The sequence below is a fragment of the Phyllostomus hastatus genome, unplaced genomic scaffold (genome assembly GCF_019186645.2).
Source record: "Phyllostomus hastatus isolate PE091 unplaced genomic scaffold, TTU_PhHast_1.1 phas_contig_196, whole genome shotgun sequence".
NCBI lineage: Eukaryota > Metazoa > Chordata > Mammalia > Chiroptera > Phyllostomidae > Phyllostomus > Phyllostomus hastatus.
The window spans coordinates 31,701,754-31,719,192 of NW_025333709.1; the positions used below are offsets into that span (position 1 = coordinate 31,701,754).

At 34.9% G+C, this 17,439-nt stretch overlaps 1 protein-coding gene across 2 annotated transcripts in view; it reads right to left on the reverse strand.

Moving 5' to 3' along the window:
- Positions 1-11,993: 11,993 nt before the first annotated feature.
- Positions 11,994-17,439, reverse strand: part of CHIC2 (cysteine rich hydrophobic domain 2) — a 42,176-nt gene continuing 36,730 nt past the window's right edge. For both annotated transcript variants that reach the window (XM_045833945.1, XM_045833944.1), the window contains exons 4-6: positions 15,528-15,584; positions 15,302-15,361; positions 11,994-12,344 (exon numbers count right to left, since the gene is read on the reverse strand). In XM_045833945.1, coding sequence (XP_045689901.1) covers positions 12,294-12,344; positions 15,302-15,361; positions 15,528-15,584 — 168 coding nt within the window. In that variant the 3' untranslated portion in view covers positions 11,994-12,293. The remainder of the gene's footprint in view (positions 12,345-15,301; positions 15,362-15,527; positions 15,585-17,439) is intronic.

Here is a 17,439-nt window from a genome sequence, read left to right on the forward strand (position 1 = left end):
TGATAACTACTAGGAAAATAACTACTACTAACAAAAAATAAAACAAACAAAAAAAACCTCACGATACAATGATTACTTTGTGAAAGCAAACTAAAGAGGTTGGGAACTAGCAACTAATCTTTTGCACCTTCTAAATTTTGAGTTGATATAAACAAATCAATAAAAGTTTTTTTCAAAGCAAAAAATGTAGTTAGAAGTAACAAATAGAGTCATATAACTAGTGTGAGATAATTTAAGAGGCACCTTCTTTTATCTACTTAAATGTAATATGCAATCCTTTGACTAAAAAAGTGTATTAATAGGGCAGCTCTTAAAAGATTTTAAAAATTGAGCTGGATTCCTTTTTGGTTCAGGGAAAAGGATTATCTAACCACCTGGTTTAAAACTGTTAAGAATGAAGTTGGGGTCAAAGAAAACACATGCTTAAAGTGGCATTCAGATAATAATAAATTTTTAGAATTTGTTTTCCCCTTCTGCTTTTGAGAAAGCTATCTTTGAAAGGCAATTTTACGAGTAAACAGATTTACTATTCTATTTAAGTTATATTTGACATTCTCTTTGTTTTTATGGGATTTGTTTTTAAAGTTTCAACAATTATATCTAGCTTTTTCAAAAAGTTCAAAGCCTTAAACCTTCTCTCGTTGAAGAAAGGAAAAGAACCATTTTGTCAAAACACACATAAAAATAAAACCCAAATTCTGAAATCTCAATGTTATTCCAAGGCAGGACTACTACTGACTTTCTGTCTCTTGCCAACACTTTGAATTATTTAATAACAAAAATAACTTAGTCCCACACCCTACGGACTCCCTCTCCCCGCACTGTGGGAAGCTTGTGCACTGCTGAGCAGTGGGTGCCCTGCCCGAGGTGCCGTGGTCTGGGCAGATTCAGGGTGCCAGTGACGGAGCTGTGTGGCTTTGGGGCGGGGGCCACCCTCCTTCCACTTTCCCGTGAACCTGACTGGTGATTCATTCCCACAGGAGATCCACTCCAAGTTCTTAAGAGATTCTGGTAAAGCGTCTTTCAGCCAGTAAAAACAATTTTAGACATAGCTTTCTGCAACCGAGTAATTAACACACTTTAAATTCATAGGATACATGATTTTACTCCCAGAAAACATATTCTTCAATTATGGTCTAAAGTCATAATGTCACTATTACTGATGTCAGTAACCAAAACTAGGCCTTCTCTGTCATTTCTCAGGCCCCTGCTTGTCAATTAGCCTCAACTGGCGGCCCGCTGGACAGCCTGCTTCCTTGATCACGGACTTTCAGTTCATTTCATTAGCCTGCCACTATTTCCTCCACAACCCTTTCAAGTTCACTGCAACTTCACAGAACTTCCCAGAGTATAACATGTTCCATCCTAATCTCCCACAACTGTTAATCAAATATCACATTTTTATATTTTCACTATCGATCCATGTGGATGCAGAACTAGAACGGCAAGTCTGTGAAGAACTGGTTTATTACACAGTTAAGCAGTGGTGCTCAGGGCAGCCTTCGTTATCCCAAGGAACTTAGATAAGAAAACATGTACATGGATCTCTAAGGTACAGCAGAGCCCACTGAGATTGTTACTATATATTGCAGTTAGCTTATACTTTAAAGTAAAAAGGGAATTGATGGCAAGAACACAGGATATACACTGTATATCACTGTCTGCTTGGAAAAATGCAGCAAGAAACACACACATATCGGTATTTGTGGGCCTGCCTTTGTAATTTAAAATGTTAATGAAATGTAAATTTTTTCAACACAAAATGCATGAATGTTCACCTCTAAGCTGCACTGTGTCCAACCTTGCTGGAATCCTTTTAAACAAATTTTTGTCCCCCAAGTCCCTTGTTGTCCATTTCTCCTCCATCTCACCACTACCAAAGAAAACCCACTTGACAATCATGATCAGATGGTGTCAGTAAAACATAAAATTTTAATTTAGAAAACAACATGCCCTTGCATTTTTTGGTAACAAAATACAGTTTTTGAGTTCCAAGCTATTCATCATGAAGAGAATGTGTTTAATCTGATGTGAAGTTGGCTACCCCGCAGTCTAGTCAGGCTGTAGAATGTTTAACTCAGGGTCTGGTAGGCTGCCAGCCATTCTAAATGTTTTCACACAGACCAGCAATAAATAATTTAATGTCTAAGTCACAGCCTCAGGTTTGGCAATAGAGCTAGAATTTCATCACTCATGGAGATAACCATGTTTTTTGGGGGGTTGTAACAATTTGCCTTTAGGTGCTTTAGGCATAAGTGACACTCGAGTTACAGTCAATTTTGATACGGCTTTCTGATTTCAAATAATTACTTTTAGGATTTAAAAAAATTAGTGAGTGTGCAAAAGAGAACATTTTATTTACAGTATTTATTGTAGGAAATACCCCACACTTGTGCAGCAGTGGTCACATGCCTGCCATTTTAGTTCTAGCACCGACACTAATAACCTTTTGTATGAGCTGAGAAATGAGACAGACTCCCCAGGTCATTATACGGTTAGAATGGAAAGGGAAGATGTCTTATCAAAACTGGAAATTTTTTTCAAAATATACATGCTCCCCTTCTCTCTCTTTCCCATGCTCATCGGGGGTGGTGGTGGTACAGCCACGTGTCTTTGAGAAGACAAACACTCCCCAGCTGACTCGAATGCACATCTTCACCGGACACCTCTGGGGTTTCCTCCGGCTCTGAGCTCCCAATTTTTGTTAAGCTGATGTGCACCACAGCTAAAGAGCAATACCCAGCGCTGACAGAATTGGAAAGGAAGATTGTGCTTTTCTATACATATACTTTCTTCTAAGCTCTCTCCTGATGCAGCCTAGTTGTTGATGGTTTTGACAGTTTAAAAACATGCCATGCATTTTAAGTTACCGCACTCATCTTTGCTTTAAGCAATATACAGAAGAAATATTGGTCAGATAATCAGGGCAGGGGAGTTGATTTTTTACACTTGCATTCTTTTACAAAACCACCTTCTAGCACATAGCACTTAGTATGTTACAGACAGACTATGAAAAACTGGCTCTTCATAAATATTACTCACAAATTTTATTTATCTCTAGAAAGTAATTTCGTAAGGGGGTTACAGGTTTGATGCCCAGAATAAAACTATACTGCTTGTTTTATGTCCATGAACTTCCATTCAGATCAAGTTTTCCCAGCGTAGGAATGTTAAAGCAACTTAAAAGCAAGTTTCAATAGATAATTTCTAATTTGGGAAAAAAAAAAACCCTCTCAATATATCCCATAAAAGTACTTTGTTTTTTGCTACCTTTCACCTATAATTAATTCTTAGCCTATTTCCTCATTCATACAATCCTTAACTTTAGGATTATACCATAAAAGAATGGTATCGTTAACACAGAAGCCATTGGCAAACAGAGCTGAAGTGCCAGACTGAAAATGAAAATTCATCCCTATACTTTTCAACTTTAGCCTTTAAACTGGAAGTTATTCATTTTAAACGCTTTTAAAATATGGAAGGGAAAAAACCCCAGAACTACATGTAACCCAAAATTTGGGGACATAAGACAAAATTGCATTTAGTCTGAAAACTGGTATTTTACCCATGAAGCACAGTTGACAAGCATCTTTTAGGGGAAAATATCTACTGAAAAGATACTCCTGTATAATTACAGGAATTAAGGATTTCTTTTAGATTTTTAAAAATAAATTTCTTATTTCCCAGTGATAGCAGAGTGCCTCTGCAATCACTTATGCTTCTTGCCCAGATCATTCAATATTAAAGAACTGATAATTTAGAGTTTTATTTTGCTGAAGTAATTAAATGTTTAAACAGAAATACCCATTTACCATTTCCAAATAGTGCATGCAGGACTGTTCATTTCATACTTGAGGTTGCCTCCCTTGCGATCAATTTTTAATTTCCTCTGACTTGTGTAGCAATTTTCTTCAGTTTTATATTATTTTTGACATTTCTAATTTGAAACGTCTAAAATTTCTTCAGGTTCCATCAGTGCAGTATTTGTGCTGATTACAAAACAGAACAGAACCAAGCCGCGTGCATTAACACCAGCACGCCTGAACAACGTGAACCAGTAACAGAGCACTACGGTGCCGCAAAGGTGCACCTTGCACCTGCAGACACCACAGCCTAGGCAAACCACCGCACGGCCTCGGGGCAGGTCTGGCTGGCATTCTCCTTCCACTCACGGTCTGAGTATATATGTTTCCTAGGAGAGAATATTTGGAGTCTAGAATATGATCTAAAGTCAGGAGCACAGAACTAAAACCTCCAGTTTAATCTAGTTAACATCCTTCTTACCTAGAACACACCAACAAAAATATTTAAATATGCTAGACCTTACAACTGAAAAACTGGTGGATCCACTGAGCTTCTTTAAGGGCAACTGCAGGTCATAGGGTATAGCTTGTCTAGTCTTAAGTCACGCTCAAGAAGAGACTCAAAAAGAGATGTGGGGTTAGAATCATCTCTGCCCGTCAGAGAGTGTCTCAGTCTTTACCGGCCCTCTATCAGTCAATGAGGTAATCCGTGGCATGCCAGCCCGGGCTCTAAAAAGTGGGTGGTCTTTGCAGAGGGAGGTGCTCCTCGCTCTGCCTCTGGCCAGAGCCAGTTCCTGCAGCTGGACCAAAGGCAGCCCACAGACTACACTCGGCACATTTCTTCATTTCTCACTTGAGTGCCCTTCTTTAGTTCCCTTTCAACTGCCCACTTTATATCGGCTTCATTACACCACCGCTCCATTTGTAATGTAAATTGGGAAACTCGGGGAAGTTTTTCTTTTGGCCTTGTCTACGGAAGAATACGGAGAGGTATTCAAAACGTATTAACACAAATCAATGGCACCAATAAAAGCAAAATCTCCTTAGCAACATAATCTTGATTGCAAAAGGAGAACTGAGAGCATTTAGCAGAACAGTGGCCCACATGGAATACGCATTTGTCTGGAAGAATCCAGCACAAAGCCTAAAAGAGAGATTTTGAAAAAATCCAAAATTAACTCACAGGGAACAGTTACTCTTTTTTTCAAAAGTACACAATTGGCTACATTAAATCTATCGTGTGCTTTTGGCTCAGCAACATTGTATCACACCGCTTTGCAAACTGAAATTACAACACCCTGCATGCTTCACATGAGTTACAGGGTGTTTTTTGTTTGTTTTGTTTTTTGAGTTTTTTCTTCCCTTCCTTGATTTCTTTTAGTAAAGCAAACAAAAAAGTCTCAAGAAATATTCATTTCACATACAATGCAAAGAAAACTGAATGGCTGTCTAACAATATCTAAGGCTGTAGGTATAAAAGGTTGGGCTATCTTTGGGGCTTTCAGTGATAGATTCTAAGACAGTAACTCCTGCAAGCAGACATGACGTTTTTGCTTAGGTCTCCGTTTGTGAAAAGGGAAACAATACACTGCTGAGAACTCTCACGTTTGTCTTGGATGAAATAAAAAGATAGAAATTCAGAAAATAAGGAATTATTTTAAAACTACAATATTGAGATGACTGAAGGAACAACCCACAAACACAAAATTTCCTTCCTAGTTTTTAAATGTTTAAAGTAGAATCAATTTCACTTTGCAGTCTAACTAAAACAATGCAGGTGATGAAGGTAAAAGCATCTTTACCACCTACTAAAAAAGAGATGCCTTAGCAAACTGAGTTACTATTACTGTATCTGATGTGTATGTGTGTATATATGCACACACATTTTTTCTCGCTCTATATAAACTATTTCTTAAAGGTCTGCATTAGAATCTCAGTCAATCAAGTAAAATGAAAAAATAAAAGTGTGTATGACAGTCATTTGATACAATGTAACAAAACTTTACTTAAATGAATACTGCTAAATATGTGTATTTACAGAGTGCTAATTAGAATTATTTCTGCCTCCCCTTGGAAGCTTAAACCAATGTTAAACCTAAATAGAATAATTGAGAATCCTATATAAAAGCTGTATTGGCTTTTAAAATTTAGGGATAATTTTAAAAAGACCTTGAGAGAAAAAATGTTTATTACACAAGCTGCATTTTTCCAACTATAATGCAAGTTCATGAACACATAACATAAAATTTTAAGTTTATTGCACATAGTTCCTAAACTCATATTCGTAATATCAATTTTTTATTCCCAGATATTTGTACAGGTTGTGTCTACAGAAGAAATATGTGTGTGTGTGTTCATTCATATGATCGTTCAACAGTTTGGTACACTTCATTTTAAGTGATTTGATCTCTAAGTTCCTGACTCGTTTCCAACTTCACCTAAATTGGCTTAAGCTTTTATTTAAAGACCAAATGCTGTGAATTCGTTTATATTTTAGTTCTAAGCATGAAATCACGTGCTGAAGTCATGTGGTACAACAGAGTCACTTAAAACAACAAAACTCAACTAAAAGCACATGAACAAAGTTCAAACTAGGTCTCTGTTTGTTTACTAGAAAAATTCTGTCAATGAAGACAATTTCATAAGACTAAATACATAACAATCAACATAGGGCCAAAAACCAAGCCATCTTAAATATAACCAACCCATCTACATATTTCTTCACTATTATGAAGGTCAACAAATTTTCATTTAACCAAAAAAAATCTTCTCAACATAAAAAGATTTATATGTTTGGCAACGGCTTTCTTAGTAATTAAAAAATAGTAATACATACCTTTAATTTCAAGTGCATATTTTACCAAAGTTATTTTCATTTTTTAAAATGTTACTAGACTTAGCTGAATGTAACTAGAATTACCTGAAAGCATAATAGAGACCCTGGTCTTGGGTCCACATAACTGTTCACCGATCAGAAGTTCCTGATGAATTACACTCGAAAGTTATTCCATGCTCACTAAGGACATAGGGACAAACTCCTATAATCATTTATTTAGTATTTCTACATTATCACACAAATTATAAAAGAGAAATACTTTATTCCAGATAGTCTCCCACTATCTCTTCAAAAGAAATGATAGTGGAGGAAAACTCTACCTAGAACATTTTTCTTCCTTAAAAAAATTATTTCCATTGTAATAAATAAAGAATATAATAAAAGAAAGTATAAAGCTGTGTGCAATTCCTGGCCACTGTCTAACGTTCCAACTTGCAAACCAAAGTACAGGTAGGAGAACAGTGCAGGTCCTCCTCTCAGCCCGCAGGTTTCTGCAGGTTGCTTTCCAACCAGGTCTACCTTGCCTCCACCGCCAGCTTCACGACGCTAAACTCTTCTGAGAGGGCAAAGCATCATTAGCTCCAACAAAAGTAAAAATAAATGGAGATTTTAACAGGGTTTTGATAACTTCACTTAACACAAACTCCCGTTTAGGAAGACTTCATGGCAATGCAATGTGACTGTTGTAACCACCTAAAATTAAATAAACTGCTACTAAGAGAGAAAGAAGAGAACGTGGTCTTTGATTTACCACAATAGTTTCTTGAGAGAACAGATTACTTATTCTTTTCTTCAAGAACATTTCAAGTCTATGTAGTGTCCATGTCAAAAAGAACTGGAACCAGTTTTGCTCAATTAAGAAGCAGTAAGAAAGGTAACAAGAGAGAAAAATCTGCAGTCTGAAGGTACATTATAGTCTGATAAAGGAGTAGCCAAAACACTGCCTGTTACTTTTGTTTTCCTGGAAGCTGGTTGACATTGTTTCTTAAGAAAGAAAAAAGGAAGGAAAAAAGGGATAGATGGCCAATCTGCCAAAATTAAGAATGCCTGGTGTGGTCAGTTAATTGAAATATTTCTGAGAGAAAGAGCTAGGAAAGTAATATACTATGTTTTTCCTAAAAAGAAAAAAGAAGTCAACTCTCAAATTCAGACGGAGCACCATGTTTATGAAGTACAGAAAATTTTTAAAGGCATGATTTTGCTTAAATATATGAGATGAAAATATATTTTAAAAGGTATTACTAGGAAAAAACCCTTTTCTCAAGTATTATATTTAATGTCTACCTGATTTTTAAACATGCAAAGCATTACCAAAGGTACATATAAGGAGTACTCTTTCTAATGCTTTAATTTTAAATGCCAAATCTGAATAACTCAAGTTTTTGCTGACACTGTAAGTCAAAAAAGCTACTCAGTCCTTAGTAGTAAACATCTAGCTACTTATTTTCACTTTTACATAGGATGTAATAAATAACAGCAAAATAAATGATTAAAAAATATGAGGTAGTCATAGATCTTCCTTTTTCGGAAATGAAAATAAAAGCAAAGAAGCCAGTAACTTGATGATCTTGTACAACACAGAAATGAATTAAAAATCAGTGTCAGCATTCTGAAGCTGTTTCAGAACTGTGGAAGACACAAACCCCCCCTCCTGTTTCGGTGTACCACGGGAGGAGGAGGAGCCTGCTCCCCACTGCAGAAACAAGCACACTGAAAGCTGACTCATAATATAAACAATCTGTAGGTTTCTCTTAAATTACTACCTAAAAATCTTTGTAAATGCATGGAACAGGATAAAATTTAAAGACAAATCTCCTTCAAATCTCAACTTATATGAAAGGTATGGTTCCTAAAAATAACAAAGTTGGCTATCGTATCTATGAAAAATTAAGAGTAACTTGTCTTTTTAAAGGCTACAAACTATTATGAAACAATTAATAGTTTGGTTTAGGACTGGCCTTCAGTCTATTCTTTCCACCCTAAACCAGCTTTCTTCAGAAATGGTGGTTTGCAAAACCCCATATGCAACGATCTAATTACTCCCTCCCTGGAGAGTCTGTACAGATAGGACCTGTTGAAAAAGAAATTCCAATTACATCACTGCACCAAATTGGGAAATTAAGAAACTCCATTTTAAAAATGGAAGTACCACCTTAGCAAATCTGAAAGTGTCAGCTCTCCATCACCTACTGTAACTGACTCATTTTAACTGGCCTTCTAAACACCTAGCTAAGAAGACAAAAGAATTAACATTCTTACTTGGAGCTTTGGAGAGGGAAGCTAGAAAGGCAATTTGGAACTATGTCCCTGAGTGAAGACTCTGGACATCAAGAGGACAGCAAAAGGACTCACAGTGCTTCAGTAAGATAGGAGAAGGAAGGGGGATCCAGGACTAGATGCTGGAATTCAGCTACAGTTTTAAACACTGTACTTCTGATTTACTACTACTGACCGACAGCTGAGCCAAAGCAAGTATTTATAGTGAAAATCAGGCATGCAGCTAAATGTTGTAATTGTGAAGCAGGACACCATTTAAAACCTGAAACAGTCTATACACCATGTTATAGAAAACTACAACAGTGGGACTCATGCAACCCGTGGGTCCAGATGTACATGTTACTGTTTAATATTTTTATAAGCATAAATTGGTATGAAATGTCAAAATTTTATACAGTTGGCCTAATATAAAGAAGCAACCAGAAGATCTGTACAGTTAACGCTGGAAGCACAACCATAGAGAAAGTTGTGGTTTTTCTTGATTTAAAATTATTCAATTACAAAACTAGTTTTTATAGGAAAAAAACGAAATCATTGTTTACTATTATTCCAGGTTTGAATACTTCTTGATTTTAGGTCTAAATTACATGTTTATTTTAAATGAACAAAACTGAGTCATTGAAGAGTCTTAATAAAGCATCTAATGACCACTTTATATAGGTAAGGTGACCTTCTTGTGAGTGCTAGGCAATATCCACCTTGGAAGCTAAGTGTGTCATAAATTAATATAGAATAGAGTTTTTAAAGTACATTATTTGATTTTTTAAAATGTTTCCAAGCCCTGACTGGCGTAGCTCAGTGGATTGAGCGCAGGCTGTGAACCAAAGCATCGCAGGTTCCATTCCCAGTCAGGGCACATGCCTGGGTTGCAGGCCATGGCCCCCAGCAACCACACATTGATGTTTCCCTCTCTCTCTTTCTCCCTTCCTTCCCTCTCTAAAAATAAATAAATAATAAAATAAAATAAAATAAAATATTTCCAAACAGGAACGATAGACTGATTGTAAAATGGCAATAATGTATAAACAAAGATCCTAAATTATTCATTTAGCCTATATAAAATCTATATATTAGATTTGCAGCCAATAATACCTTTCCTTGGTCAGTTTTAAAGTACCTATGGTTCATGTTTCACAAACTTGAGAACGATCATTGTTTTAAATATTTCTAATTTCCAGTAACATGGGCACTTAGATTCATGACTCAAGAAAGGCTAAGCCAGAGGAGTTATACTGGGAGCAACTAGCAAAAACCCAAGCACAGAAGTGTGACTGCTCACTGCACAACTGGCTGCAACGTCGCATGTGAAACAAAGCACTGACGGTCCCTTTCTGTGCGTACATTAGAGATAGAAGAGTGCACATTTCTAGGGAATCTTTAAACAACCAACACACCTCTCAATAGAATTAGAAAAGCTTTTTAAAATCCTACACTTAATACTGTCAACTATGAAATTATCTTACCATAAAATTATTAAGGAAATTATTAAAAATTATAATTTACAGGAAACTAACAGGAGAAAAATTATGTCTAAAAAGGAACGGTTCTTCCTATAAAGCTAATCAATATGATGCTCTACAAATCTGTAAAGTTCTAGATACGGAACACTGTAGCATAGTCCGCACGGTCACCCCGTCTGCTCTTTCTGAACACTGACGCAGACACAGCGCTCTCCACACAGCTTTCCGTGCTGGAACCAGGGGAGCACTGGATTTCCGAGCAGCGTTACCTTCTACTCGCACTACTTCAGGGAGGCTGGCCACAGCCTAGCAGTGTCTGGATTCTTTGTACTTGGAGCTCTTCAGAGGAAGAGTGTTTTACAAACTCAAGCTGTTAAGTGTTTTAGGGGACAATGGAAACAAATAACTCATAAAAAATCCTGGTTTTTAAGATAGTTCCTAATGTCTGGTATAGGATCTAGGATATAAAATACTGGCATTCAACTATTCAAATTTATATAGAATTACAATACTTTGGTGGAGAAGTACAAAAACACTTTTTAAAAAATACAGGTATATAAACTAATGAAACTGGTATTTAAAAGATTTAATACAAGGGAAAAGGTATTGTATATAGTGGTACCAATTCTTAATACAAATTATTAAGCATAGTTTATATAATTTCAAAAGTTATTCACATTATTGCTTGATACCACAGCTGTACGGAACAAGTTCTTGACACATTAAAATTTGTATAATTTCAGGTTTATAAAAACAAAAATTTACACATAAGCCATTCAGGAAGATTTAAAATGCATGGACAAATGTACAACCAAAAGGAGAAAGAAAATAAGTATGTCTGTATGTATTTAAAAGAAACAAGCTGATCTGGTTCAACTCTAAATGTCACACTTGCGATCAAAACAGGACACATAACTGGACCGAAAGCGAACCCACAGACAGAAACAGTACTGAGCATGTCTGCCATTTCTAATAATCTGTTCTAAATATAAACAGGGTATTAAATACCAGATTGCTTTTAATTCTAGAATTTCTGCCTTCTTTCAAAAGCTTTTTAGAGAAGTTTTCTACGACTGTGTTAGATTGGGACAACTATTTTTCTTAGAAATTTTTTAAAGGAGTATTTCCATACTTTTGTATATAAGATTTGACAAACAATAAAAAATAACCCAAATAAGGCCATTATTATCATCTTGATAAAAAATATACAGATTGTAATGCTACTATATTTTATGATCCTGAGCTCTAGTAAACATTAGATGCATGCATACCATTCACTGATTTGTCTATTCTAATAAAAATAATTTAATCCTGCCTTGCTACTTTTGAAGACAGAAATCCTTTCAAAACTTTTTTACAGGTCTTTGTACTGTTACAGATATTTCTGCTGTAAACAAAGCATTAGAAATTGTATGTGAAACGATGTTAAATTCCAAAAAACTATTAAAGAATACTTACTAATTTAAAATAACTATGTTAAATTTAAAAAGGAAGTAAAATAATACAAAGAGTGTGCTTTCTAGAATTGATAGAGTCTTACAAAGGTGTTTTTCTACATTAAGGAATTAATAAATAAAGAACTGTGTGTACCTTGATGATAAATAAAAGGCTGGCCACTTTTTATGCTAAGTTCAAATGTATTTTGTTTGATAATACAAAAAAGTAATCCTTGAAAATCAGAATACATAACAGAAAAGAGCACAATAACTTAAGTATTAAACATCTGTATGAAATAACTGTTGCAAAGTTTGACAAAAATGCACACTTAGAACATGCGGTTATTTAAAAAAAAAAAAAACAGAAAAAAACACCACACGATTCTGTAGAACCAATGTTATGTCACCACCAGAAGAGCACCAAGCAAGGCACCATTGGAAAGACAACATACTTGGAAAGTCTCTATAAATAAAGTAAATGCTAATCTGGTCGAAAAATCGGTGTCTTTGGTAAAAATTCTATCAGGATGACCTGTAGAAAGAGAGAAAAAAGTTTTAAAAAGACTTACATTTTTTATCTTAACAAAACGTCAGTTATATTCCATCACTTGAAACAACTTTGACAATGCCTCTGACACACAGGGGAATACAAGCATGAATACGTGAGAACACAGAACTAGTATTTATTAAGAAACAACTACAAGTATTTCATACTCTATGTCTATTTAATCCCAAAAACCTTTCTATGAGGCAAGTGTTACCATCCTCACTTTACAGGTGAGGAAACTGATGATCTGAGAAGGGTAATACCATGGACTGTGGAGTCACTGTTGGAACAAAGGTCTGTCTTAACTGCAAAGCCTTGCGTTTTCTGCTGTACTACGTGGCTGCAGCCAACCCGATGTTTGTTTCTTCAGGTTGCCGCCCATTTATCTAACCAATTCAATGGTCTTTAGGTGCTAGAATTGCTCTCATTTTACTGTACCAGGATATGTAATCTCTCGATAAAAGGTATTGATCCTTTATCGCTTAATTTTTTTAAAGTCTTTTTCTTCTTAAGTTAGCAAAATTAAAGCTTAAAATTTGTTCCAAAGGACATTTTACCAAAAAAGTAAAAGAACACCAACAAAGACAAAACACAGTAACACAGAAAGACACAAGTTGGCCAGAGCTCATTTTTATTCCAAACTTGAACTGTGTTAAATTCCAGTCAATTCTTCCCTTGTTCCAAGTTTGTATAGAATAGGTGCCAAACAAAAAAAATTATCTGATTTGAACATTTCCAAGTTTGTGGAACTCATCTTTTTTTTTTCAGAAACTATATCTAAAACTTGATTAAATGTTTAAACAATTTATAAGTCAACATTCAATATATACTTCTGTATTTCAAACATGTCCTCAATGAAGCGGTCTACACAGTTTCAGGTCTTCAGTGCGGGCATGACCGGTACACGGTACAGTGCACACTGCATAATGAAAAGTAAAGGCTATCTTTGGCCATATTTGCATTATAAAGAATATATCCTATGAACTCTATTCCTTCAGAAGAAATGCACAGAAATTGGCCACTTGTCTCATTCCTTCTAAATCATACTGCTCTACCATATCTGAATAAAAGAAAAGCTGATGTCAAGTTGGTATTTTTCTAGATCGTCTCCAATATTCAAAATATAATCAAAGGGAATTACTTTAACTAACAAATAAAATATCTGTAAGTTAAAGAAAAGTTCAGGTTGAAGACAAACACATGGTAAAAATGCCCTAATTCATTAGATAAGGAAGCTATACATACTGAGAAAATTTTTTTAAAATATATTTTTTATCAATTAAAAAAATTGTGTACTATTCTTCTGAACATCTTCTATGATGGTATAAAAATATAATGGCTTTAGTAGTAGAGTTTATTTATCTAAAAATTTGTAATAAATGAAAGGAAACTATTTTACAAACAAAACACAGAGCTCATGATGTTTTGAAGTTAGTAAATTATTTTATTTTTAGTTAAAAAAATATTTCACCTATATACAATGAGTATATGGTACGAATGAATGACATTCATATAACACTATCTCAAAATAATAACACTGGGAATAACTTTTATGTTTTCCTTTCAAATGTAAATTTAGAAATGTCCAAAAATAAATAAATACTGAGTTTTAAGCTTAGTGTTTTGGTTTATAAATAAAGCAATTATTTTTTTCACAAAATGTGTTGAATCTCCTACATATCCATTCCTCTTGCCAAAATACATAAACTTTCTAACCATCTATGATGAAAATTAAGACTAGAGTTTTCATAGGTCACTTTCAAAACAATCATTTGTGCTTTTTTATTAGCAATATAAAGTATCAAGTGTCTTTTTCATCATCCAAAAGTACCATGTTTGATATATGAGATAATGATACACTATACATGATTTGGTTCACTGAATACAGACCTAATCTATGAAAAAAAAAAAAAAAAAAAAGACAGTTTTAAGACATCTTTTATGTTCAAGGCTAGCAATGGGATTTGACTGTATGATAATGAAAAAAGAGAAAATACTACAAAGCAACATGATTTTATTACAATTTCCAACTATTTAAGCACTGTTTAAATCAATCTTGTATACATATACACCCACACAATCTATGATGGTTAAATTGTTCCAGAGAGCGGAATTTGTCAGAAATGATGTGCCAGGTACTTCACAAAGGCTATGACTTTAATTTTAATTCATTCTTCCTTAGATTTTTTTACTTAATATAATAGCCTTTCCATATTTAAAATAAAACACCCAAGCTCAAGACAAAATAAATTAAAATTCATAATTTTCTATAGTATTTTGAATTTTCAGGAGAAAAATTGTTCAAATAAATTAAGGACTCAGTAAATTAAATACCATACTGAGTAAGTTCTAAAATTCACTGTCTATAGTGACAACTTAGATATCTTTTAAGGAATAAACACAGAATAGGCAAAAACCTCATCTCCTACTTACCTTAAAGATAATTTTTATAAAACAATATTCTAATAACACTTTAAAAGATTCTTTAAAGGCCACTGAGGTATGGGTAGTTAAAATTTATAAAGGCTAAAGGTTTCTTAAGCTCCAATGACTTGGCTGAAAGGTTTTCTTCCACACTTGGAAACTTGATTAGCATTATATAAAAAAGCCATATCTGACTTGCTGCGTAACCAAAGTTGTGGTTATTCTTTATACAGCATCTAAAATTTCACACTCCATCAACACATGTTCAGGCTATTTTATCTTGGCAATTAATTTATTATTTTTCAGAACACAGTGAAGCCTTGTTTTCAAGTCATTCATAACTTTATAAATCAGTCTTGCACATGAAACCATGCATCTGTGAACCGTAGAAAATCTTTGCACTCAGGAGATTAAGCTCCTGACACCTTTGCTGATTAATAATCATGGAAAGAATAAGATCAGAAGCAAAATAAATGATCATTTAATAGAGAAACTCACAAAACAGCCCTTTAACTTACATATTCCATCATGTTATTCGTTTCACATTTCCTTTTGCTCAGTCTCCAGTGCAAGCACAGCTAGACAAGAAGGAGAGTAAAAGAAGAAAAATGAGTTCTATTTTATTGCAGCACACAGACTAACCCATTTGTCCACCTTTCATATTTTTAGTTCAACAAAAGCATCTGTTTCCATACTGTGCAATTCAGACCCCAACAGTACGAAGCTGCTCCCTGTGGTACTCACCTTGTGGTATAACCTATTGTTTTCCCATTCTAATAACTTCTCAATCGATCTTCGTGTCTGGAAGACAAATGAGAAAAAAGTTTACTCTTGACTGGTTTAGAAAAACTCTGTTTTGCAGCTGCTTTTTGTGTGAAAAGGAGAGAGGTATGAGACACTGATTGAATATAAGGTGGCCTAGAACACTGTCAACAGTCCAGCACTAAATAGTCCCCTGAATACAAATAGTACTCTCATTTAATAAAGTATGGTTTGGGGTTTATTTTTAGCACTCTATCCTTTTTTCACTGTTTCAAACTTACTGGCCTCTGAGTTAAAACTATCAAAGTCTAAAAGCTAATGGTCCCTACCAAATAATATAAATTTAAATCCCCATTCATTTAAAAAATCTTTGCAATACTTAAACAATATGTAAGTATTAAAACAGGGCAAAACTGTATTTAAACCAACAAAAATAATAGTAAAATCAAACTCTTAATTCAACACTGTTAAAGGAATCAACTGAGAAATTTATGTTTAAGAACACTTGATTTTTGCAATATATACTACGCAGCAAGCATGAAATGTTTTTGCTTGGGACTATGAATAAAAGAGAAGATAATTCATGATGCCAGGTGTTAGGATGATACTGACACAGCTGCAGGTGCAGAAAAGACAGTGTTGCCACAAGAATCAAATGCAACTTGGTGCAGCTGCAACTTCCTCACAAGGGAAGGAAAAAGGCATCCAGCACTACTAATGTGGCACAACCGAGTACCAACAAGCAAAAGTGAAAAACTGCATATGGAGCAAGGATGAGCTAGGTGAGAAACCGTTAGGATCAAGCTGCTTTTAAATAGTTCAATGTTACATAATAAAATCGCATCTACCATTATCTAGTTACCGTGTTACCTTTCAGCATGCTGAACATGCTAAGGACACACCACAGCCGCATGGGTGCCAAGTATAATTCATAACTACCAGTGAATTAATTACCACCACTGCCTTACATTTCCCAAGCTTATGTCATAAAAATCAGAAAACCAACTAACTCTCTGGATAATAATATGCCAATGACTGATTTAGTACATTATATTTTTTAACAGGTTTTTGGGCAAGAATTTTAAAGGAAAAAAATGTGCCCTTGTTAACAATGATCAGCAGACCTCACTTGTTTCTTTGTAAAGATAGCCTTTTAGAGGCAGCTCTCCTTTTAAATGAAAATAGGGCAGCAGTTATGGTCACACTTTTTGTTAATTTAGTTGCCAGTCAGCTCCAAATCAAAAGAAAATAAGGCTGCAGAGTATAATTAACATTCAGTTCAGTCGTTTTGTCCCTTGTCTAGCCCCCAAGCTTTGTTAAAATTGCCATCTGAATGCTGAAGGCTGTAGGGAAATCGATTTGATTCTAATCGCACCATGAAAAGAACATGATCTAACTGCTTTCAGCCCTCCGTAAATCTGTACCAGGTCTTTAGCACAATGCAACTTCCAATTTAAAAAGCACTGAATGTCTCGTCAATGACTTTGTGAAGAAAAAAGAACAAGGAGCAGACATAAAAATTCCAATAGTTGTTTAAGCATTAAAGTTCATTTGCATCACAGCGAACCTGAAAAGGGCTGACCTCTCAAACCGCCTCTCAGGTCTATGAAGTTGTAGCCTTGACAAGCTCACATTGACAGAGCTCATTGACTCTGAAAGGCTACTCTATCAATGGTGAAAAATGGCAATAGGTTCTACTCTGAGCAGGCATCTGCCTGCCCACCCGCTGCTAAACCAATGGCAAAACCGATTCAAAACCTGAATCTACCTTGTAATCTTCCTTTCTAGGACCTTTTAATAATAGATTAAGATTACTATACAATTTGAGGTTTTACTTGTATTGATGGTTTAAGAGTTGAGGGGGTTGGGGGTAAAGAACTAGGGTAGAAAGAAC